This window comes from Cyclopterus lumpus, chromosome 5, assembly GCF_009769545.1.
Source record: "Cyclopterus lumpus isolate fCycLum1 chromosome 5, fCycLum1.pri, whole genome shotgun sequence".
NCBI lineage: Eukaryota > Metazoa > Chordata > Actinopteri > Perciformes > Cyclopteridae > Cyclopterus > Cyclopterus lumpus.
This window is the reverse complement of record NC_046970.1, coordinates 21,227,156-21,251,070: the sequence shown is the minus strand read 5'-3', so window position 1 is coordinate 21,251,070 and position 23,915 is coordinate 21,227,156. Positions and strand designations below refer to the sequence as shown.

The following is a 23,915-nucleotide window of genomic DNA, read 5'->3' as shown; positions in this document are numbered from 1 at the left end:
AAAGGCCATTCTCAGTCATCCATCAGATACTGATGTCTGCTGGGAAAAAAAGGTGTCGAACCACGAGCTAAGGGCCGATGGCTGTCATTCATCCTGGAAATAACACGGCGTGCTTCGCCACCAACCTCGTCCCACGTCGCCCACAGGCTATATCAGTGCGGGAGGGAGCTTTTGCTTTATGCTCACACATCCTCTTATTTCTAAAATGGTATAGCGTAAGAAAGTTCTCGCTTCATTGGCTCCAGGAAGCAGCATATGTGGCGCACAAGTAGAGCTCTTCAGAAAGCGCATGGCAGAGCAGCGTGCCGTGGGAAGTGAGGGGCCGAGGGACGGGGGACGGGACGGGGGGGACTATTTGTGTGGCTTTTTTTTGTCTTCTTCTTCTTGGTTGTAGTTTTTTTTTTCTTTCTTTCTTGCCTTTGCCTTTGTTTCTCCCTTATTCTTTTCTTTTTTTTTGTGCACTACTATTGGCTACTGTTGTGAGCAGGACATTTTTCGGCATTGTTATTCTTTCTCTTTTTTTTTTAAAACAGCCATACACACACACACAAAGAAAACCCCACTCCATGCAGAAATGCTCAATTTGAAATGTCCCTCTGCTTGACAGTTATCAGGAGTTTTAAGAGCAAGTTGTGAAGAGGGGAAGACAGGATGAGCGAGGAGTAAGCGGATGGTCTTTGCCGTTTTTTTTTCTTCTTCCACTGTCTATCATCATCAACATCCTGAATTCTATTGCCTTCATCTTTTCCAGCACACGTGAGATGGGAGGCCGTGCCCGTACGCCTGTCCCGTCGAGTTGCTCAACTCCACATCTCCCGCTGTGACGTGGGAGGGAGAAAAAAAAAAAGCAGAAGACTACACGTCTGTGAGCATTTTGGTGATGTTTACATAGTTTGTGTTGGCCAGCGTGCAGTTGGCCGGTTTAATGTTCTCCTCCTGGATGTCCTCGCGGCTGTTGTTCACCGCCTCCTCGATCTCCATATAGTCCGATTTACTGATGGTGGAGCCGCTCCGGCTCTTCTTCAGCTCCTCGGCCGAATCGGCTTTGGGCACGTTGACCTGCAGGTACTGCGCCTGTTCTTCGCCTTCAGTCTCGCGGTGATAGAAGTAGTTGAAGTTGGACACGATGACAGGCACGGGCAAGGCAATGGTCAGCACACCTGCAATGGCGCAGAGGGAGCCCACGATCTTGCCACCGATCGTAGTTGGGACCATGTCGCCATAGCCGACGGTCGTCATGGACACCACCGCCCACCAGAACGCATCCGGGATGCTTTCGAACTGCGACTCGGGCTCGTCTGCTTCGGCGAAGTAGACGGCGCTCGAGAACAGGATGACCCCTATGAAGAGGAAGAAAATGAGCAGGCCCAGCTCTCTCATGCTGGCTTTCAGGGTCTGTCCCAAAATCTGAAGCCCCTTGGAGTGACGGGAGAGCTTGAAAATTCTGAACACTCGCACCAAGCGGATGACCCTGAGAATGGCTAAAGACATGGCTTGCTGACCCGCCAGACCATCATCGTCTGGCTTTTCTGCGAGCTCTGTGCCGAGAGTGATGAAGTAAGGGATGATTGCAACAATATCAATTATGTTCATTATATTACCAAAAAAGCCCGCTTTGCTGGGGCAGGCAAAGAAGCGCACCAGAAACTCAAAGGAGAACCATATGATGCACAGAGTCTCCAGGATGAAGAAGGGGTCAGTGAAGTAGGTGGATGTATAGGTGATGATTGTGGTGTTGGTCTCAGGTGAATAGACTTGAGACATGATCATATCGTCATCGTCATTGCGGAAAATGGGGAGGGTCTCCAAGCAGAAACTCACAATAGATATCAGGATGACCATGACAGAGATTATGGCAATAATCCTAGCAGGACCTGAGCTCTCTGGGTACTCAAACAGCAGCCACACCTGTCTCTGAAACTCATTATCTGGAAGAGGCCGCTCCTCCTCCTTGACGAAACCCTCGTCTTCTCTGAATATCTCGATGGCCTCGTCGCCGAGCTCGTAGAACCGAATCTCCTCTGAGAAAATATCAAGGGTGACGTTGACCGGCCTTCTTAGCCGGCCCCCTGATTGGTAATAATACAATATGGCGTCAAAGCTCGTTCTGTTCCTGTCGAAAAAGTACTCGTTCCTCAGCGCGTCAAAGTACCGCATCCTTTTCTTGGGGTCCCCCAGCAGAGTCTCAGGGAACTGGGAGAGGGTTTTGAGTTGAGTCTCAAAGCGCAGCCCTGAGATGTTGATGACCACCCGCTCGCAACACTCGTAGTCGGCCTCCGGGTCGTAGTCCCCCGGGTGTGCAGCCGCCTCGTCAGAGGGGTCGCAGGTGGCGACAGTCATTCTGCAGGGGGAGGAGGCCTGCACTTTTCAGTGAGTCTGGGTCCTGCAGCCTGGAGCACTGCAGGCAGGGGCCAGGAGAGGGAGGGGGCTCGACACCGTAAAGACCTGACGGCCACAGGATGTCACCTAGGATCTGACTGCATGCAGGACAGATAAAGCAAAGACAGACAACAAGGTCAGGTAAAACCGGAGACATGGTGCAGCACTCAATACTTCTGCCATTAAGTCTGGCGCTGTCAGGAATTTGCTTTTAACAACGGAAGCTATAGATGAAAATCCTCCCCCTCCCCCCTCTGAAACAATGTCAGTGGGTTCGATATGACTTATTTAAAGTTTTGCAGTCCTGAGAAAGCAATCAATGCAACGATGAATCAGCTCATGGAAACTTGAGGCTCACAGTCCTGCTCCTGACTCGGGCAAATGAATATGCAAATAAGGCATCCGCCTTGCATTTAAATTGCTTCAATGCAGGTAAACTAGGGCTAACTGGCACATAAAAACATACGGACACTCGTCCGTTGTCCACTCGTAAATTAGGACACTGATCTGCTGCAATGGACAGAATCCACTGACTATACCTTTGTTTGCTGTAAAGCCATGCATGAATATAGCAATGCAGCAGGCACCCAATTCATACGGACAGCATCCTGTATCAAATATCATAGGAATCCACTGCAGTGTGAACACAAATGTATGAGACGCTTTTTTGAGATTGACTGCTGTACCGACACCAACACACACGTCATACTACCCGACTTCAGTTTAGTTTTGTTGGAGCATTTTAGTCTTGAAATGGTGCCTGTCTCTGCAATATTCAAAAACATCTATAAATAATTTATCCGTGGAAGGAAATAGGTTCCAAGAGAAAAGAAAAAAAAACCTATCTCTTTCCTGCATCATCTTCACTCGCAGAGTGGCAGCATACAATCGGTATGAAACATACATCAAATCTATAACTGCAGGTGTATCGCTTATTATCACATTTTCCAGATCATGCCAAGACTTGACAAACATCTAAATATATATATTCGAATTCAGAGATTAGAAGCTGCTTTATCGTGATCTTCAACATACCTGCAGGCATCTTTTTCATATCTGTGAGTTGATGCTCCTGGTACCAGGAAGGTGAATAACCAGCTGCGACAATCACGTCCAAAAAATCCAATGTGGGGCAGTCGATGATATTCACCTCATGTTGTCTGCAGCATCCTTGCGGTGTACACCGGGTACAGTATGTGCGGGTGTGTCCTCGCTTTCCCCTCCCAGACTCCTTTCCTCCGGGTAGGCTGTCGTGGGATGGCGATCGGCAACAAAAAAAAAAAAAAAAAAAAAAGAAAGGGAGGAGGGAGGGAGGGAACCGATCAAGGAGGTGCTGGTGCTTCCCTTCCTTCCTAACCAAAGGTGCTGGGATCAGCACAATGATTTGCCTTCGCCGGTTGCCCTCCACGCCACGCGTGACTGTGACGAGCTGCCCCTGCAGACAGCCGCAAAGGTAAAGGGTCCTGATGAGGTGCGAGGAGAGGCAACATCTGCAAAGGGAGGGAAGGCGAGGAGGAGGGCGAGGGCTCCAACAACGTTAAAAAAAAAGAAAAGATCATCGCATTACCAAGATGTAATAATTAGACGCGTTCAGGGACACGCGCGTCAATAATGAGTTGCCTCTTTTCATGTCAGTGTGATAATACATGTGCCAAATCACTCGGCCAATTTACATGCGGTATTTATTATTTTCGGGCATGCCACGTGAAACATCATCGAGCCGTGTGTGCGCGCCGCAGATACGCTCGTGCAAAGCGCGTCCAAACGCTTCGTGCACGCGGACACAGTTCTGAGAGTCTCATTCACAGACACTGACTTGAAACGACATTGCATGAAAGAATCGCCCAACGTGGTGGGCTCCGAGAATATGCATGCGCAGTGAGCACTCACACACCCACACACACACACACACACACACACACACACACACACACACACACGAATATAAAGTGGACTTTTATTGGTCCTGCATGGAGGTGAGAGAGTTTTTTTTTTTTTTTTTTTTTCCCCAGTTGAAAGCTGTTTGGGTGGAACATGTTTCTGTAGCAGTCAGCAGTGGCCGCTGGTGTTTAAAGGTTATAGTCAAACCTGCATTCGGGCACTGCTGTGCATACCAAGAGCCGAGCTGGAGATGGAGAAGGCAAGGGCGAAGAAACGAGGCGCTCTCCATCCGCACTGAAGCCTACAGCACCACTCCTTCTACCTTTATCTGCAGTGTGGGCAGTTTAAAGCGGTACACATCTCCAGGATTGATCAGCAGCACTGCACAAGCTTGAGTTATAGGAACTATTTGAAGAAGTATGCTGCATCTTTTTTTTGGGGGGGGGGGGGGAATACTTGGAATGGTCATTAGCATTTGTCCCACACACAATGCATGTTTTAGTGGGACGTCTTCCTCATTCAGGTGTTTGTAACATAGGCTTTATAATAATATCAAGAGGCAACAACATGGACTCATGTTCTATCTTGTTACAGCAGTTATATATTCCTTTTACTGGCGACGAGCGGCATTAATAATAGAGAGGAGGGTGACTAAAATAGAGCAAAACCTCCATCATTGTGCTCTGCTATGTTCACAACGAAGATCAAACGGATCAATATCCTTGCCCTGCTTTCAATACCGGAGCTGGTAAATCAAAGCACCTTAGCCAGAAAGGACCTCCAGAGAAGCCAAAGGTCAGCGTGAATCCCTCGGATGTGAAGAGGAGGAGGTGAACAATGTGAAACGGGGGCGGATGATTTGTGTGAGAATCTGCTTTGCCAAGGTCACTCCTGGCAGACCTGAGACCACCTCGGCTCCCCACCTCGGCCCTTCTGTCAGTCTGCCCGCCTGCTGCCACACATGCAGACACCTCTCACTATCTTTTAATTGCTTCCCTAAGTTCCTCATGACAGCACAGCCATTATTTATGAGCCGGGGGCCCGTTACAAAGACTGTTAATGCGGGCTCTAAAGCTCTGTTCCCTTTGCATGAGCTGGCCTGGTTAAGGGTCCCAGCACTCACAATGCTGTGTTTTTATCATATACGGGGACATGAGAAGGGGTGATTGGGTCCAATTTGGCAGATGAGGGTGTCAACAATGAATTTGTTTCCAAGAAGTATTGATTTCAGGACTCCATCAGATGCTGTTTTGGCGCAGGAGCCGAGGGAAGAGAAAATTTACTTGACTGAGAAACTGAAGTCTCATTGTCACTCAGCAGCCAGCTTCACTCTGCTGTGGTTTCATTATTTTAGAGGAATAAAAGGCATTTAGGGTTCATAAACATAAAACATAAACATATGCAATGATTTCTCACATCAAACAAAAAGCTGGTTGATCAGTCCCATCTGAACTTTTGACCAGTAAATAATCTCTCCAGTTGTAGTGCAGACTAGTTTACATTCAAGAGACTTTTAGTATTAGTGTGTATATCAGAGGTTAACAAGATATGGGACCCCCTTGGAATAAGACATAGGCCATTTCATACACTTCAACAATCTTTATTACGGGTATCAACACGAGAAAAGATAAACAATGTATTATTATTTATTGAACTATAAAGCCTTTTGTACCAAAACATGACTTTGAAAGCTTTCCGACCCCCTGACAGTATACCACAAACCCCAGATAGCTGAGTTTATTTCTGAAAAATGCCTTATGTTGATGTACATAAACACAAAAAACTTGTATTTATTTAATACAATGAGCTTAAAAGGTTCCATAAACAAGACTCGGGGCATGAATACAGCGTCGAAGAACTCTTTGCAATGTGAAGCTGTGGAGCAGGGAATGGCGTCGCTCTCGTCGTTGTCTGAGCTTCTCTGCGCTTCGTTTACGTAGCCGGGCCGGCCTCACGCGCGTCGCTTCTGTTTGTGTCCCACCGGTCGGCTCCCGGCCGCCGCTCTTCACTGCCGATGACGACCTTTCCAACTCGCGGCTGCGTCGCCGGCTCCCCCTTCAGGGTAACACCGTTGCCTCTGCCGCCACTGTTGCTGTTGCGTGCGCTTGTTCGTGCAGTTAGCACCGCTAGCCCGCCATGTTGAAAGCGTTGCGAGTCAAAAGATATGTTCCAAATTCGTGAGATCCTTTAACTTCTCAAATATGAACTCATATCAACTGTGTCAGCGCTGCTCTGCTTCAGCGCTCCATACTGCAGTGCTCTTTTTAAGGTCTGTTGGACTTCTTTGCTCCTTGACACTGCATTGCAGCAGCCACAGGTTTCAAGCACACACACAGCGCCTATATATCCATGTGTATATTTCCTCATTCTCCCATACACAATTCATCACCATATTCAAATGAAAATCTTGTGCTAAATGGAGCCCATCCTATTTATTCTGACATTTTAAACAAATGTATGGAAATGCAGCTCCCCGTGTCCTCCTCTGAGCCCCTGGCGCTAACGGTACATCTGGGGCAGGGAAAGGAAGAGACAGTAAAGAAGGGAGGGATGGGGGAAAGAGAGCATTGTACAAAGAGAGGGAGGGGAAGACAAACAAAGGGAGGGAAAGGAGAGAGTCGTGCTCATTCGATTGAGGCCCAGCAGGCTGAGAGAAGACACTGGAAAAGAGCCAGACACCAGGAGAGACACAAGGACACTAGGCCACTGCAGTCCACTGCCAAGCTGCATCTCATGTATACACAGATAACCTCACAGAGGTCTGCACAGACCCGCTGCAAAAGCCAATTGTCTATACTCACAGCTCTGCAGAATATCAGTCGCCACCTGTGGACATGTTCCTCGTGATTATATTGTCGGCGCGGACGCGAATGCCGCTGATCTGCAAGTCAAAAGCTACAGCGTGAAACATTTGGCTGAAACAATCAACTTTGCTAAACGGCTTCTTCATTTGTACCGACAGCTGCAAAATGGCGAAAGGAAAAAAAGAATGAGAAAAAAAAAGAATTCAGGCTTCATTGAATTTAGTGAACTGTCCTGAAGGACAGAGTCAGTGTCACTGCTGCAGGGATACCCTCATGCTGCCTCACACAGTGTGTCTGTATGACTGTGAAATCCAAGTCAAGGTAAGGGCTCGCTACAGGAACACTTCAGGTTATATTACACCAAGGTCACTGGCCACAAGATACCTTTTATATGAGGGTGAGAGGACAAATATGCAACTGATTGTGTGTCTGTGACCACGAGCTCTTCCCATGCACAGCGAGGCTCTGTAAAGGGAAGCGGCTGACTTTATGCATTGCATGCACCAGTGACTTATTGCAGCATATTGCCCCCCCCCCACCCGAATATGTTTAGGAAATCCTGGTTTTGCTCCCTTTTCATGTTTTAGAAAGTGCACGAAATAGCGTGGCATCAAAAGCACGACCACTATATCAGATCTGCTCATCAACATTGGAGACACATTATTGGCTCCATTTGTTTTTGCCGCAGCGCAGATGCACATTATGGGACTTGTGGGATGCACAGTGACAACATGCGTCTCTGATGCAATCCTCAGGTTTCTTTTATTTGCCAGTGACTGGAGGAACCAAAATATTTGCCCTCAGCCTTGTGCAGCAGTCTGGTCTGCAGTCAACACTGCAAAGCAGCCGCTCTCTGCGAGGGACGAGCCGACTGGGGCTCCACACACATCGGACCTTTCCCTCCAACATTGACCTTGTCCGTCAAGGGTGAGGTGAACAGACGACTGGAAAGCGCCTGAAATTGCCGCAGAAATTGCCCAAAGTCAGCATTGCCACTGTATCTGGGTGAATCTTGTACTCAGCCTCATTCGGTTGCTACGGAGACCATCTCTAGGGGCAGCGGTGGGAGGAGGCTGGGCGGTGACATCACGCCCACGGCATCTCATGGTGCCGCTGGGATATTTCAGGTAAAGTTACAGCACGATGACGAAGCACTTTTCATTTCCCGGCAGTCAGCTGCATTAGATGAAGATGAATTAGTGTGTAGAAGAAGTGTAAAATATGTGAATCGTTGTTTCACACCTGGGACACGTAATATTGCTTATATGAAACTAGTTTCATTGAGAGGTACATCTTCCCTCTGGGGGGCATATGCTCTTTGTCTGACACACTTCCTGGGCTTTCCGTTCTCTCACTGAAAGCCCAGAACACAGAGCCTTGATGCAGAAGAGTGAACTTTATGAATAGCCCCAAGAGTGCCATTACATGTTCTCTGAAGAGCAGATGGATGAACGGCACCCAGAGAAATAATGGCAATGTGTCTTATGGTTTCTATTATTGGCAGCACTGAATTACAGTTTTAGGGTGCACATTGTGCCACATCAAAATACCGTCAGAGCAGGAGGAGAGAAGATGCGCTGTGGATAACTGGACCGGGCTCGCGCCACTGCCCTCCCTGGTTCTCTCCATCGTAGCGTCACAAACACGCGTTGGTATAAAGTTCAAGGCTGACGAGCGGCACCTCTCCTGGAAGACGCTGGGCATCACTGGAGGTATAGCGAGGCACCACTGCTGGCATGGCGAGGACATGCGAGGGGGACGAGAGGAGAGGGGAAGCCAGAGGTCCCCCCTAACCCCCTCCACACCTCGACCGAACAGGATCCCGGACTCCTCCCGTCTCAGCAGTAGTCTCAGAAAGGACCAGCTGCAGGGCGGACTGTCTGCAGTGTCCTGCATCTGTGAGCGTTTGTGTGCACGTTCGCTCTAGTGCCTTCCAAGTTTTATAGTGACCATGGATCCCACAGCAGGGTGCACTCGGACCAGCTGTCACCGTCTTACTGCTGTGCTGCACTGAAGCACGCTCATTCAGACACACAGTCAGGCATTTCATGCAGCAGACATATGTATTAAAGTCATCACTGTCCCATCCTGCTTCTAATCTAGTCTTCTTAATGCTGCGTTCTGCACATTCAATTAGACATGTATATGGTCCATATTATGACATTACACAAAGAGGGTTGACATGTTATCCGAACAGATAAGAAAAATATGCTATTCCATTACTTTCTTTGAGTATGACCTTTAACAAACTAACTTCAAATTAAAAGAGACTGTTGTCTAAACACAAGCAGCCTTTATCAACATAAATGACTGCAGATTTAGAACCATCTGAATGAGAGAAAGTAAACACAATTACCAACCTGATCAGACACTCAAAGCATGCATTCATTTGTTTGGCCACTTTGGAGCAATAGTGGAACACACCCAAATCCCAACACTGGGAATTGATCAGCTTCTACATTTGTTAAAGTGAACATGTTCGTTGTTTCTAGTGTCAAGATGTCACTCTCCTTTTTGCTCTTTTGGCCTACACAAACTTCTGCGAGTCAGATCTGTCTCTGTTGCAGCTAAATGCTCCAGTATAAGCACCAACTACTAACTTCTGACTATCTGATGTTTTGTGCGTAGCATGTTAGGTAGCATTGGCCTCTCTCAACTTTTTCTACTTAGATTATAAGAGTTTGCAGGCCAGAAAAGAGCTGACAGATGGAAACAATCCGGATGGAGACGTTTGTGTAGTAAAGAGAGAAATATGGATTAATGTGGCTTTAATGGCAACTTCTACTTTGATACTATGTGTGATACCCAGTTATATATGGAACGAAGGGGCAATTCAAGAAAGTATGTTCTTTTATTAATATAAATACTTTAAAAGCAACATTGATCTCCCCCTGAGGCTACAACAGAGGGCACCTCCATTGAGATTCTTACCTCTCCACAAACCAGAATAAGCCTGAATTGCAGGTGCTCTGCAGAAGACGATTAACGGCGCTGAGTAACTTGCAGACACGCTTTAATTTCCCTGAAAATACATTGAAGAAGGACTTCAATTTCAGATACAACAGAGGGAACAAAGCCACTCAGCAGTTCCCAAAAATAGATTCAACCTGGAGCTGTGGGCCGCATGGGACCTGTTCTGCAGGACGGAGGTCCTTAATGGCCTGCGTGTAGAACTGGGTGGGCGATATTTATGATATGTTCTCGCCTTCTGTGCCTGTTCTTCTAAAGTTGCGTTTTCCTCACTTAAGCGGTTTTATTTGTGTTTGTGTGGAGGCTTTGTATACACAAATCAAATGGGAACCACGTGTTACTAAAACAGGCCGCTTTGGTCAAGTTTGACATTTGAATCATTGTCATCACGACCCACTCTGCCGATAAGAAAGAAAACCTCACCAGACCAATGCTGAACATGAACTCAACCTAAAAGCAAAATAGCAGTTCAGTCCACTATATTATAAATATGGGATAAAAAAAAAATCATGCAAAAGATTGTTTAATTCATAGGGGATTTGGTCTTCAATTGTTCTTTTATTCTTGTATTATTTATAGCTCTTAGTCTTTTGTGATAATTTTGCTTTGTAAACAGACAACGTGAGCTTTCATGTGATTCTCCATCAACGGGTGCTGCTTTGTGACAGCCGAGCGTGCTGCAAAGTGAATTTCAAGTAACCTTCACATCCACTTCTGTGCTCGCTCGTGTGCTTATTCAAAGTCGTGTAACACTCAGGCTCACAAGCTGTTTGTCCTTTTATCTCCTGGGAAACGTAAGAATTATGGGTCAGGCTAAAAGTCGGCATTGTTGTTACACCAATAGAAAATATAAATATGTTTTATATGTTACATGTGCTATACATTGACAAATATATATATATATATATATATATATATATATATATATAAATGTACAGTAGGCTATCCACAGTTATAGAACATAGAACTCAAACAAAAGACACAAGAATCATTTTCTGTGGGAGACGTCTGAAACATTATACATTCAAAATCCTCTTGAACGTATAATATACGCAAAGTATCAAGTTAATAAAACAATGATTTTGTTTTTGAGTGGTTAAAGTGGGGTCAGGGAGTCTCATCACAGGCAGTCGGGACCAAGCGTATATGCAACGCATGAATATAAAAGTCAAAATAACAGATTCACCCTAATAACTAATAAAACAGGGCTAAATATTATCAACACAAGCTCAATATTATTATTATTCCCAACAGTAATATCTCAGCAGATCCACTAGAGGGCAGCCCTGAGCCATGTTCAGCATGATGATGCTCTTTTCAAAAACACCCGTTAACTTAACATGACTGAACCTACAGTTCAGCAGCAATACATCATTTAACCTACTTAATGATCATTTAAAATAACAGTTCATAAAAACGTTGCCGTCTTTACTTTTGAATTATGAGCAAATTTCTCATCTAATTGGTTTAATTGTCATTTTAGCTTGACTAAAAATGATTGATTAAAATTGTTGTTAACATATATGCTGCCAGTTTCTGCAAAGTGAAAATGTCCTGTTGTTCTCAATTTGATGTCATCATCATCATAAACTGAACACATTTAGATGTTGGACTGTTCATCATTTTGGACTCCGAGAAACTATATTACCGGTATTTTTCTTTATTTTAGGACATTTATGGATGAAATGATCAATCAAGCTGACCGAGAAAATAATCAACAGATTAATCGATAATGAAAACAATCAAAGGCTGCAGCCCTAATAATTGCTAAAGTATTGCAATTTTGAAAAAAAACACATTGCACTTATTGAAGAGAAAGCCCTGTGATTATTGTAAACTCCCTGGAGTTCCTCTGTCTGTTTGCGTCACTTCAGCTCTCGGCCACTTTACACCCAAAGCACTCGCCCAAAGTCTGCTGGAGGGGATGAAAAGTATCGCTGACGTCAGACTAGTTGGCATGCCAACTCAAGAGAATGAAGCTCACGTCTGAAAAATAGAGCAGCTGAGGCGGTGATGGGAAACAAAAGAGAGGCTGCAGGGCTATACCACAGCTTCTCATAACTTAAGACTCCTGGTAATAGTGCTGCATGATGAAAATAAAAATGAAAAAAGATACATTATTATGTTAGTGTGACATAATATCAAAAACATTCCCCTGCAGTTGTTGCACAAGGGCACAAAAGGTGGTATACAGTTTTTTGTGAAAACGCAACACATGCATCAGAGGGGGTTACCCATGGAAACCACCGTCGTCATGGAGACTGCATCACAAGGCGGGTCCAGCGAGCACGAGGCGGGACGTTCCGCACGCACGCTCTCAGTCCGTTCATCCAGTGCATGACCTCGAACTCACTTTGTATATTTCATTTTGGACGGAATTTGCAATGATATTAGATATTTAGCGAAAGGTTATAATGACATTTAGAGTCGGGATCAGTTCATTTCCGTTTTATTTAATATAGGCTATATAGGCAGCTCTGAATAAAAATAAAAATTTACAAAAACATCTCATGATAAGTGTTTCCATCTGCACCACTCTGTGTTATTACCTGAATAGTTATGTGAACAAGACTCAGAGTCCAACATCTCGACAAGTTATGATATTAAATATAACCTAAAACAGACATTTGGCTATAAAGTAGCAGTCTATTCATTACATTACTGGACATTGACACTTTTCTTTCCACGAAGCACAAAGTTTTGGTAAATGCGATATAGTAGACTATATGCTACACGTGTATATGAACACCAACAACCTTCGGATACACATCAAGATATAGGCATCGAGTGGCTGTACAAACATTCAACAAGCCGCTTCCTTTATTACATGTTGTTGTTGTTGTTGTTTGTTTTACCAGCTGCAGCCGAAATGACATGGCTACTTTTCCAGCGCGAATCTTTCCGGTTCTTATTAATACTTCTTGATCTCTTAGAAATACTCAAAACATGTGAATCACACATGGAACCAAGAAAAAACGAGTTCGCTTATAGACTACATTAAAAAAACTACAAAACCAATATGACGCACGCATGCATCCACATGATATGGACGGACACGTTATGATGGGCTATACATTTATATAAATAAAATATAATATATCTACTAAGTGTTCATGCTCCACTCTGGGGTTCATTTACACGTCTGTGAAGATCTTCGTGATGTTCACGCAGTTCTGGTTGTTTTCGATGGAGCAGTTGGTCCGCTTGAACGCGCCGTTGATGCTCTCCTCTATCACCATGCACTCAGACTTGCTGAGGGACGAGGAGCTGCACGACCTCTTCAGCTCCTCCGCGGGGAGGTGCTCGCAGCTGCTGGTGTGCACGTACTGTGGATGCTCCTCTCCATCAGTCTCCCTGTGGTAAAAGTAGTTGAAATTGGACACGATCACTGGTACGGGTAAGGCGATGGTCAGCACGCCCGCTATTGCGCACAGCGAGCCCACGATTTTGCCACCGATCGTCACCGGGTGCATGTCCCCATATCCCACCGTGGTCATGGTGACCACCGCCCACCAAAACGCATCCGGGATGCTGGTGAAACTGGACGAGGGGTCGTCTGCTTCCGCAAAGTAAACCGCGCTGGAGAAGAGGATAACCCCGATGAAAAGGAAGAATATGAGCAAGCCGAGCTCCCTCATGCTCGCCTTGAGGGTCTGTCCCAAAATCTGGAGTCCCTTTGAGTGACGCGACAGCTTAAAAATGCGAAAGACCCTCACCAGTCTGATCACCCTGAGGATGGCGAGGGACATGGCCTGCTGGCCGCCGTTGGTCTCCTTCTCGGCCAGCTCGGTCCCCAGAGTGATGAAGTAGGGGATTATCGCAACAATGTCGATGATATTCATGATGTTTTTGGAGAAGCACGTTTTGCTGGGGCAGGCGAAAAACCGGACCAGCAACTCGAAAGAGAACCATATGATGCACAGGGTCTCAATCACAAAGAAGGGGTCTGTGAACGGGCTCGGCACGTAGGGGGCAGTGCCGTTGGCTGTGGGGGCCACTTTGGATTGGTCTCTCTCATCCCGAAATTCCGGCAGAGTCTCCATGCAGAAAATAACGATTGAAATCAAAATAACAAGCACTGAAACTATGGCTATCCCCCGCGCCGGTCCAGAGCTTTCAGGATACTCAAACAAAAGCCAAACCTGCTTTTGGAAATCTCTTTTGGGCAACACGCGCTCCTCTTCTTTTATAAACCCTTCATCGTCGCGGAATTTCTCCATAGCCTCCTCTCCAAGTTGGTAGAACCGGATCTCCTCGGAGAAAATATCAATGGGGACGTTAACAGGTCTCCGTATGCGCCCTCCTGACTGGTAGAAGTACAGGATGGCATCAAAGCTCGGTCTGTTCCTGTCGAAGAAGTACTCGTTCCTCAGCGGGTCAAAGTAGCGCATCCTCTTCCTGGGGTCCCCCAGCAGCGTGTCTGGGAACTGGTTGAAAGTTTTAAGTTGCGTCTCAAAGCGTAAGCCCGAAATGTTGAGGACCACCCTCTCGCAGCATCCCTGCCGGCCGCGCGCGTATCGATCCACCGACAGGTGAGGCGCCGAGAGGACGGCGGGCTCCTCCAGCATGTTTTCCGCCGTCATGACGCCCTTCTCCACCTCGGCATAACCACGGCCGTCGGTCGCGTGGCTCCCTTTGTGCCTGGCGGCCGAGCGGGGCTGGATCACGCGCGAGGTCCGGTCATCCATACAGGTGGTTGTCGGTCCTGGAGGGGGCAGAGTGCGCCACGCCTCTCCCAGCCAAAGCACAACAGCTTTGGAGAGCTGAGGCCGACGCCACTTACATGTCCTCGAACCGCGTCTCCACACACTCAACGCTGCGCGCCCCTCTGCCTTTCTCTCCCCCCCCCCCCCACCCCCCCCCCCCCCACACACACTCTTTACAAACACCCGCCCGCGGCGCGCATGTCTGACATACGTCCACCTTACCACCCAATCGGAAATGAACTTGACACTTAATGTCGCGCGTGCACACGTTCATTCATGAAGGCGGTGGAACAATGCCGCTTGATGAAATCACATCCACACCTCTTTGATCCATCTCATGTTATTTCTTTGTGAGCTCGTGTAGATTTCCTGCACATTCTGATACCAGCTTGTGAACGCAGACATTCAAGTGATCGGATCACGCTGTCCTAAAACATGCACACGGGTTTCTGTCGGCGAGTTTACTTGAAGAAAAATGACAATAAATATGACGAATAATGCCCTCTTTCGCACTGTGTTTGCACCAAAGTCCGATGTCACTTTCGACGTCAGTCATTGCTTCACATCTGCACATGCAAACTGTCAGGACGTCCAGATGTTCACTGTCCACACCACATTAATGAAAATATGCATTTGCCTTTTTTTCTCGCGTCTCGTGTTTCGTGTGTGTGTGTGTGTGTGTGTGTGTGTGTGTGAGGGGGGTGGGGTGTTGCTCTCCGAGGTGCTGAAAATAAGCGAGCGTCAGCTTGTAAATCGATGAGTGTTGTTGGAGTTTTGCATGTGTGATTCCACGTGTATTCGTCGAAAGATGCTTTTTTATTAACAGATAGAAGCTCCTGGATCCGCCTCAAAGAAGCGTCTGCACGTGTCGGTCTGTGGGACAGCGGATTCATAAGGAAAACGATGAATCAGTGTCGTTTGTAATTAATACTGACACGCTTCATCAAAGGTGTCCATCACTGTCCGTGGCTTCAGGAGCACATGGGTTACCATGTTCAAATTCATGGGTATAATGTACAATCTCCTTTTTTTCTCCATTTTCAATGTGCAACTGTGGGTTTTAATTTCAACATATCAAACCCAAAAGGAAAAGCTTAGCCTCTATAGGCTGTCCAAACATGGGACTCTAGACTGAACATATGAGAAAATCCTCTTAAAGCCGATGACACTGATCTAAAAAAGCCTATTGACCTCTTTTGCGCTGCCTGAAAAAAATATGTGAGGAAAACCTCTCAATGTCTGTAGGATATCAAAGGAAAAGCAGGCTTTAGCAGCTATAACACAGCTGAACCAATAAATTAAAGCACATTAGACCCCGTTTGAAAATAAAGTCTCTCTCTCTCTCTCTCTCTCTCTCTCTCTCTCACACACACACACAATATATATACAATACCAACTAAACTACTAAAACTCCAGCGTGACAACGTAACACTTCTCATCAATGAGTTAAAATATTGTTGCGTGAGAGCTACAGATGACAAACAGCACCATCACTTCAAACTGTCCTTTGTCTCCTCTCATGCAGCTCAGAGGTGGATGGAATTTTCCCTCAGTCAGATCTGTGATGCTATTTTCCACACATGGCTGATACTTCTGCTGAGGACATCTTAGGTAAACACATGTACTAAAGTAAATACAATACTGCAAACAAACAGCTGTGTACAATAAAACAGTCAAGGATTAAAAAAAACACAAGTTAAAAGCTTATTTCCATCGTGGCTCTTGAAAAAACAGGTGGAAACATAAACAATAAAAACAAAACAAACAGGCAATCATGCCTGATGTCATGCGAGAACCCTATGACCTCTGACCTCAACCCCCTCCGACCCAACAGACCAAACCTGAACCAGGTTTCACATTCGAGCTTAAACAATTAGTCGATTAATTGATCGACAGAAAATTAATCATTCAAGTAATTTACGAAGCTCCAGAATGATCGTTTTTCTGCTTTCTTAGTTTCAGATATTTGTGAACCGGATATCTTCTGCTTTATTAGTCGGAGAAAATAAGAAATTTTAAGATGTCAGCTTGGACTCCTGGAAACTGTGTTCACACATGTTTCCAAATGATGAATTGAGTAATCAAGAAACCAATCTACAGATTAATTAATGAGTGAAATTGTCTAATACAAAAGAGACACTTGTTTGTGCATTATTATATATTGAAATGCTGATAGGACGGACGGTACATACTTTCTTTATTCACGGTGCAGCTGTACTTTGCTATTGTTAATCTCAGCGCATGAGAGACTCGTCAATACAGATGTGTATTGACACTGATGGTTCTGTGTGAGGAAATAGATTTTAAGTGGCGTAACTCGTTTTCTAGTGGCGCGGTAATGTTCAGATAATGACACTTTCTTTCTAATCAGCACTGCGAAATGTGATGACAAAAAAAAAGTGTCATCTGCAGCAAAAAAAAAAAAAAAAAAAAACATCCTGCTGCTAATAACAACCTACCGGTAGCATGGGATGTTTTTGTCTAGGGTTTTTTTTCTTCTGGGGTCTCCATGGCAACAACATATCAAGTGTTTTGTCAAAGAGAAAATGAGTTGAGTTGAAGTTACATAATTTCTAGTACAACTTGTGCAGAATCGGGGAAACCAGAGACTATTTCTCACATTCCCGCTGCATGAGGAATAAACACGTTACATATCAGGATTAAAAAGGAACCAGGCTGAGGCCGCTCATCAAACACTGAAGAATCAGCTCAACCAAAAGGGAACAGACAGAAAGCCGAGACCCTAGGCAGGAGACACACTTTCCTTTTGTAACAACACTCATTACCCAAACAGCCTTTGGCACCCCCTGTTCCCTTTCATCCAACGCACCCTCCAGTTAAATATAAGAGCTGAAGAACAAATTCAAAGTAAATTCCTCTGAGCCGTGTAATGCTTGTCAACACAGACCGGTTGATGAAATACGTTTCTTGCTTGTGGATTGCGATGATTGATGGCCGCTGACCGACTTCTACACTCGGTTAAAGTTCCCGATACGTTTCACAGCGGCGGTATAATGGAGTTCCCATGAAGATACCATCCATGTGAGAAGCAAGGTGTCAGACTTGATATCAAGTCTATTTCTTTTCACAGTCACAACTGTACAGGTGATTTATTGTCTTCGTAAAACACGAGCCAAAGTTTCCCCCGAGACGCTGACCTTGATGAGCACATGCATATGCCCAATCTTACATGTACTCATACATGTTTAATAGAGTTTTTATTCCACAAGGTAATTCAGTATATTTTCTAGCCCATTCTGCTGGCTGCCGGCGCAGGATGAAAAAAAAGAAAATAGGCAGATTATGTATCCAAACCTCTGGAGCTGAAGGACGCTAAAGATAGACTTAAAAAAAAAAATTGTTATCAGTCCGGTAAGTTAAGAAATGACTTATTAACGTTGGCAGAAGCTGCAATTTTAAAGGACGTTACAAATTACTTTGCGCTTCAGGTTCGGGAGGGAGACGAGGGCATTTGATATAATAAAGATCTGAACTGCATTTTTCATTCTCTAACATTGTGGACAGTGTCTGGGAGTAGAGGGATGGTCTTCATCAAACATGACAACGCTTGGACTGCTCTTTGAGCAATGAAGAGCAAGGCATTTTGTCTCTCTGCTCAGGCATAGATCAATAGAGAGAGAGAGAGAGAGAGAGAGAGAGAGAGAGCAGCGTCTATCGATCGGTCATTGGCTGTGAGCCCTGCCAGTACAGAATCATTACACATTCACATTGTCCGCTGCCACATGCTATCATGAGTCAAGGTGAAGGCCAAGGTCATAAATAATGCAGCAACACTTTTTCTCGCCACGATGGGCGAGGGGGTCAAATGACGAGTGATGTCACCGATGTTGAAGACTTCTCCAGTCAATATCCTGTAAAAAGCTGAAGGTGACAAATTCAATCCAATCAACACTTTGAATGTAATAAAAGGCCCAATTAATCTATCGGATAATAAAAAGGCAACCGTGTCATAGAAATTACGTTTGTATAGTTCTAATTTATTTTGAACGTTGGGTGGGCAAGTTTTATATGTGCATGTTTTCTCCCGCGAGCCAACACTGAGTGGAGATGCACCTTCCTGCGGTAGCCAGAGGAATCCCAAAGCCAGTAGAACTAGTACAATATGTGCAGTTTCTGTCAATCCATCCAAACTATCTCACTGAATAAGAGCCAACTTTCAAAGCGATGCATCCAATAGTTGAGATATTTCAGTCTGGTGACCAACCAGTGTTACCAGTCGAGCTAAACAAAACATTTAGCTTGCTTTAGTTGTCACAAGCAGATGTTTTAGGACAAAAAAGGAATACTTGAGCCATTACCTTAGACACGTAGTTCAGGTGGCATCACGTTTCTGTAAGATTATATTTGCAGTTTTAAATGAGTAGTATATAAACAGGGTTTGTTAAAGGAGATAGACACACAAGTGGGTTTTATTTGTATGGGTCACAATATTTGTTCTGTTTGTGCTAAGATTTTTGTATTTGAATTTCTGTACGCCTCAGGAAGTCTTTCACCACCAAGGAGATGCGAGCAGCTGCTGCCACAGCGATGCATTAAACAAGCGTGACACACATGGAAGTCAACGAGGGAATTAAACTCTGCATCTCATCAACGTCTGTGCCTTAATGTTACGGTTGCAAAAACAAACACACAAAACCCAGAGCACAGACATGCCACTTACCAGTGCCTATTTACATACAGGGCATAATTGTGTTTGTACATGTCACACACACAAAAGGCAGAAACCAGACCACAAAGACTTACCAAGACAAACCATTTCCTGCAAATGTAGGCAGAGAGCCAAATAAATAAAATGTTTGTACTGAAAAGAATCCCATAAATTAATGATGAATACTTCTGATTAGCATCACATGACCTTCAACTACCTGGGAAGCCTCAATATGAATTTTGATCAGGGTCCTGTCTATTCAATGTGGGTGCAAATTGGCATTTGAGGAATAGTCGCTGGAGCCAGCCCGCGCACGTCCTCGGGGATCATGTGATGCAAGTCGCAAGAATTACAGAGCCAGATATGGTGCATGCGTCGTGGTGCATACGGCGTCGCTATTCCAAACGACATCCCTGCAGTGAAACGTGAAGGTCGTTGGCAAGGAGGAGGGCATATGTTGGGGGAAAAGATACAAACCTCCTGGATTAGAGATCCTGGGGAAACCAAGCTCCCTGGCCCCTGCATGACATGCTGTCACAGAATAGGTTGGCGTGGCTACGGAGAAAGACTCCCCAGAGCATTGGACCATTGCTTTATGTCCGACCCGAGAGGAGTTTCCAGCCGCGGAAAGACCACAGGCATGGACCTGGATGCTAATACGGTCTCTTCAATTGATTGTGGACTGGGTTTGGACATTTATTTTTGTCAAAAGGTTGACAGAAAAGGGGAACGCGGGGCTGACAAAATCAAGAGAGGCCCTCATTTCTAGGCTTGTCTGATGAACAGAATCAGGATGAGAGTCAACACCTGAATATCAATGAGTTTAATCACCACGTCCACAAAATATATTCAGGAATTAAACCAGACTCTCATATATATGGTGCAAATTGATTAGGCCTGCGAAAGAAAGAAAAAAAGATTTCATCATCAATTAATATGCAGTGATCTCGTATTTGGCCGCTAAAAATAGTGTGGGGAAAAAAAACATCTCTATTTCCTATAGTCCCACGGTAATGTCATCAGATGTCTGATGAGTGTGGTCGTTGATTTTCATTGAACAGATGAGGATGGACTCGAAGATCAATTTATTCCGAATTCTTTATTGAAACATGAATCATGGGGAAGAAAAGCACAACTTTCTGAAGAAACCAAAATACCTTTATACCATAACCTGCCACATAGATATGGGGGTGAGACATACATGGGTGTCATCTTTATGTCTGTTCATGGATGTTAACCAGGTTAGACTAAAGCAAACTTAAGCAGCAAATTCTCACAATTGAGAGGCTGGAAAAATCAAATGCTGTTTTTTTTTTTGCTGGATAAATGACTAAAAAGTTTTATTGCAGATTTATTTCCTCTCAATCTACTTCAAGATCTACTAACAATTAAACGACTATGATTGCGGTGACAAAACTAAAGTGCGGAATACTCTCAAACACTTTCAACAAGTAATATTAATTAGTTATCAGGATTTGAATCAACAGAATAAACAGTATGAATGTAGCTGGGGAGGAAAAAAGCAGAAAGAATATCATTCCTTCAACTCTTTTTCCTCGTCTTAGAAACGGCACCCTGCTGTAATATTTCTGCAAATTAGCAGGCTCGCACCTTCCTGCGGTAGCCGGCGCGAGAGACGCGTTTGAAGCGCGAACCACAGTTTGTAAGGAGCAGATGGGCTGACGAAAGCAACTCCTGAGTGGAGATGGGAACGTCTCGCTGCCAACTCACAGTGAGAGAGAGAGAGCAGAATGGCTCACTTGGGAACGTAGCAGGCTGCAGCAGGAACCACCAGGATGAAAAAGAGCAAGAACTCGATTCAAATGGTTATCACAATAAACACCACCATGCATATGCTTTTTTTTTTTTTTTTAATTGTGGCTGCTGTAGATGTGGGAGTCTCCTAATATCTCAGCACAAGTGAAAGTACTCGTGCTTAACATCAAGAAGATATTTAGGTCGGGACGGGTTGCACATAGTACACGAAATTCTGTATTCCAGAGTAAAGTCCCCCGGAGGCCCGTTGACCTTTCTCGGGATCAACCCTGCACAATGTGTGTGTGCTACGAGGGATGTGCACAACAGGTCTATACAGTATTTCAAGAGTTGTCTTTAAATGTGAGGGTGCAATTGATTTTGCAATGACAATTATGATGTTTTCAAATGCTAAACAGAAATTGATTTACTTGTTACTACGACTACTCCATAGAAGGCATCGGCCAATACGTTTTTGACACATGGAATACTGTATTTTTGCATAATACACACAGACACACATTCATTATATATATTTATTTTTTATATACCAAATAACACAAAGTGTCAAAACTAAACTTCCAAAGAAAAAAACCACAACAATAAAGTCTAAATGTAAGATATTTACTTGTCCACTTGTCTTTGCTATGTAGTACATGTCTGGACAGTCAACAGAGAAAGTGTTTATGCAACATGCATAATGCATAAATCTACAGCCATTTCTAGCAGCTCTGTGTGGCCGACCTTTGGCACAGCACTGCTTTCAATGTGACTTTTGTAATAACTTTATAGCTTTGCTCTGTGAAGAGTGCCATACTAAATACAGATGATAGCAGGTATAATGTTTACAATGCTCAGCAACTCCTTTTATGATTTTACAGGTGTATTTGACACATTTTGACCATATTTCATGGTAATCCATTCAATAGCTGTATGTAGTTGTAAGACGTTTCACTCAAATGTCAACCTCATGGTGCTGGACCAGTCAGTGGATTATCAAAATCACGAGGGTATATCAAGTAGACGTTGAGCTATTTTACTGCAACACTAGCGTGACTAACAACCCAATAATGCCATCAGGCAGTCCTGCCCATTAGCTCAACTAAAAAGGGATAGATACCAAAGTATAAAAGACAAGGCGAAATTCATATAGACCTACATTTCAGTGAACGTTGCAATTTATTTATGTAGAAACCAAATTGATCTGCATGGCTGCTAGACTCTGTAGGGCCACCATTACACAAGAATGTGTCCCATATAACTTGAGCATTTTCAACCAGACTATTGTTTCAACTTATTTTTTGTCTTCATTGAAGGATAGTCAGGAAGAGGAGGAGGAGACGAAGGTGTAAAAGAAGGAGGAAAAAGAAAAATAAAGAAAGTAATACCAGTCCTGTTGGTCCTGTTGCCCAACAATACTACAGCACGTAAAACTAATATCAGTGTGCAGACAGATGGTGACATTGCTTTGATGGTATTTTGGCAGGCTGGTAGTAACCATGGTAACCATGGTAAAAAGGGGGGATTCCAGCACATCGATAAAGCAACAAAAAAAATCTTCCTGCTGTATAACTTCCAGATTAAATTTCACAGCTTGCTTCCCTCTAAACACTGCTCTCCAAGCAGCTGAACCCCCACATGTATACACACACAGCTGAACCCCCACATGTATACACACACATACACACACACACACACTAGTAGGACTATATGGAAAGAATGATTAGATATATACTTTGGCCCTCATTTCCTGCCATAGGGAGGAAAACCTAAACAGTGTGCATTTACAGTAAACATATACAGCCACACATGTACATGTATGTATGACAGACACACACATGCAGAAAAGACCCAGGCTTCACACAAACAACCACCACACAACCGCAGATAATGATGTGGTTTTCTGTCAGAGATGTTGTCTTCCAATCAAGGCAGCCCCAGGTAGAGTAGATTCTTATTATGTTCCTGCCACTTTTGATTCACCGTCTCAGCCTCGTCCCAAGGGCAGGGACACCCATTAATACTCTGGTTGTTTCATCTTGACATATGATATAGACTGGTTGTAAAGATTAGAGCACGCTGAGGCTAAATTAATCTCTTAAAGGATCATTCTGATTCATCGCATATTGTATCTTATCTTAACATGTAATCACCAATTTAATTACAGAGTTTAGGGAATTTCCTTTTCATCTGACTTTATTTTGGAAAAGAAAACCATGTGGATGATAAAAATATCATAAACATATTTCACAGTTCATAAACCAACCTTACTGTACTGTTCTTGCCGTAGTCGTGTGCACACTAAAATACATTTCAAGTGGCTGTTGGCTTATTTTCAACCTGTGTAATCATCTGACCGCTAAAGGAATAATCAAACATATCCAGACTTTAGCACAAGTCAAGCTCTTACACACTAGATCCTACATATGCCAAAAGGCAATCGCAAATATATGTTAGGTAACCCCAGGTTTGTAACTCAATCCCAAATTGGCATAACCACGATGACATCATTTGGGTCATTTTTCAGCCCCTCCCAAGGCAACAGACGACTAGCCGAGTCACTAATCGTGTGTGTAAATCAATGGAACGCCCCTTTAATATTTCTAGTTGCATAAGGCCACTGTATATGCCGTAGTCTATCTAATGAGGATGACTGGCATTTATGAAAACGTTGCATTCACAGGATTACAGGATTTCTGCATTAGTGTGATGAAGTACTTGGATTTGTCATTTCTGTGCATTTTATCAATA

General features: G+C 44.4%; 2 protein-coding genes across 3 annotated transcripts; both read right to left on the bottom strand.

Moving 5' to 3' along the window:
• Positions 1 to 414: 414 nt before the first annotated feature.
• On the bottom strand, positions 415 to 3,651 carry LOC117730928 (potassium voltage-gated channel subfamily A member 2). Of its 2 annotated transcripts, none has more exons than XM_034532992.1 (2): positions 3,415 to 3,651; positions 415 to 2,477 (listed from the first exon to the last, which is right to left on the bottom strand). In XM_034532992.1, the coding sequence occupies exon 2, from the start codon at positions 2,338 to 2,340 to the stop codon at positions 856 to 858; it is 1,485 nt and encodes a 494-aa protein (XP_034388883.1). In that variant the 5' UTR covers positions 2,341 to 2,477; positions 3,415 to 3,651; the 3' UTR covers positions 415 to 855. The 2 variants fall into 2 exon arrangements, with proteins under 2 accessions (XP_034388883.1, XP_034388884.1); XM_034532993.1 differs by having other exon boundaries at positions 416 to 2,477; positions 3,530 to 3,651.
• An 8,835-nt stretch (positions 3,652 to 12,486) lies between these two features.
• On the bottom strand, positions 12,487 to 14,847 carry LOC117730822 (potassium voltage-gated channel subfamily A member 3-like). The gene has a single exon (XM_034532816.1). It carries the CDS (start codon positions 14,720 to 14,722, stop codon positions 13,169 to 13,171), a length of 1,554 nt encoding a protein of 517 aa, XP_034388707.1. The 5' UTR covers positions 14,723 to 14,847; the 3' UTR covers positions 12,487 to 13,168.
• Positions 14,848 to 23,915: the final 9,068 nt, after the last annotated feature.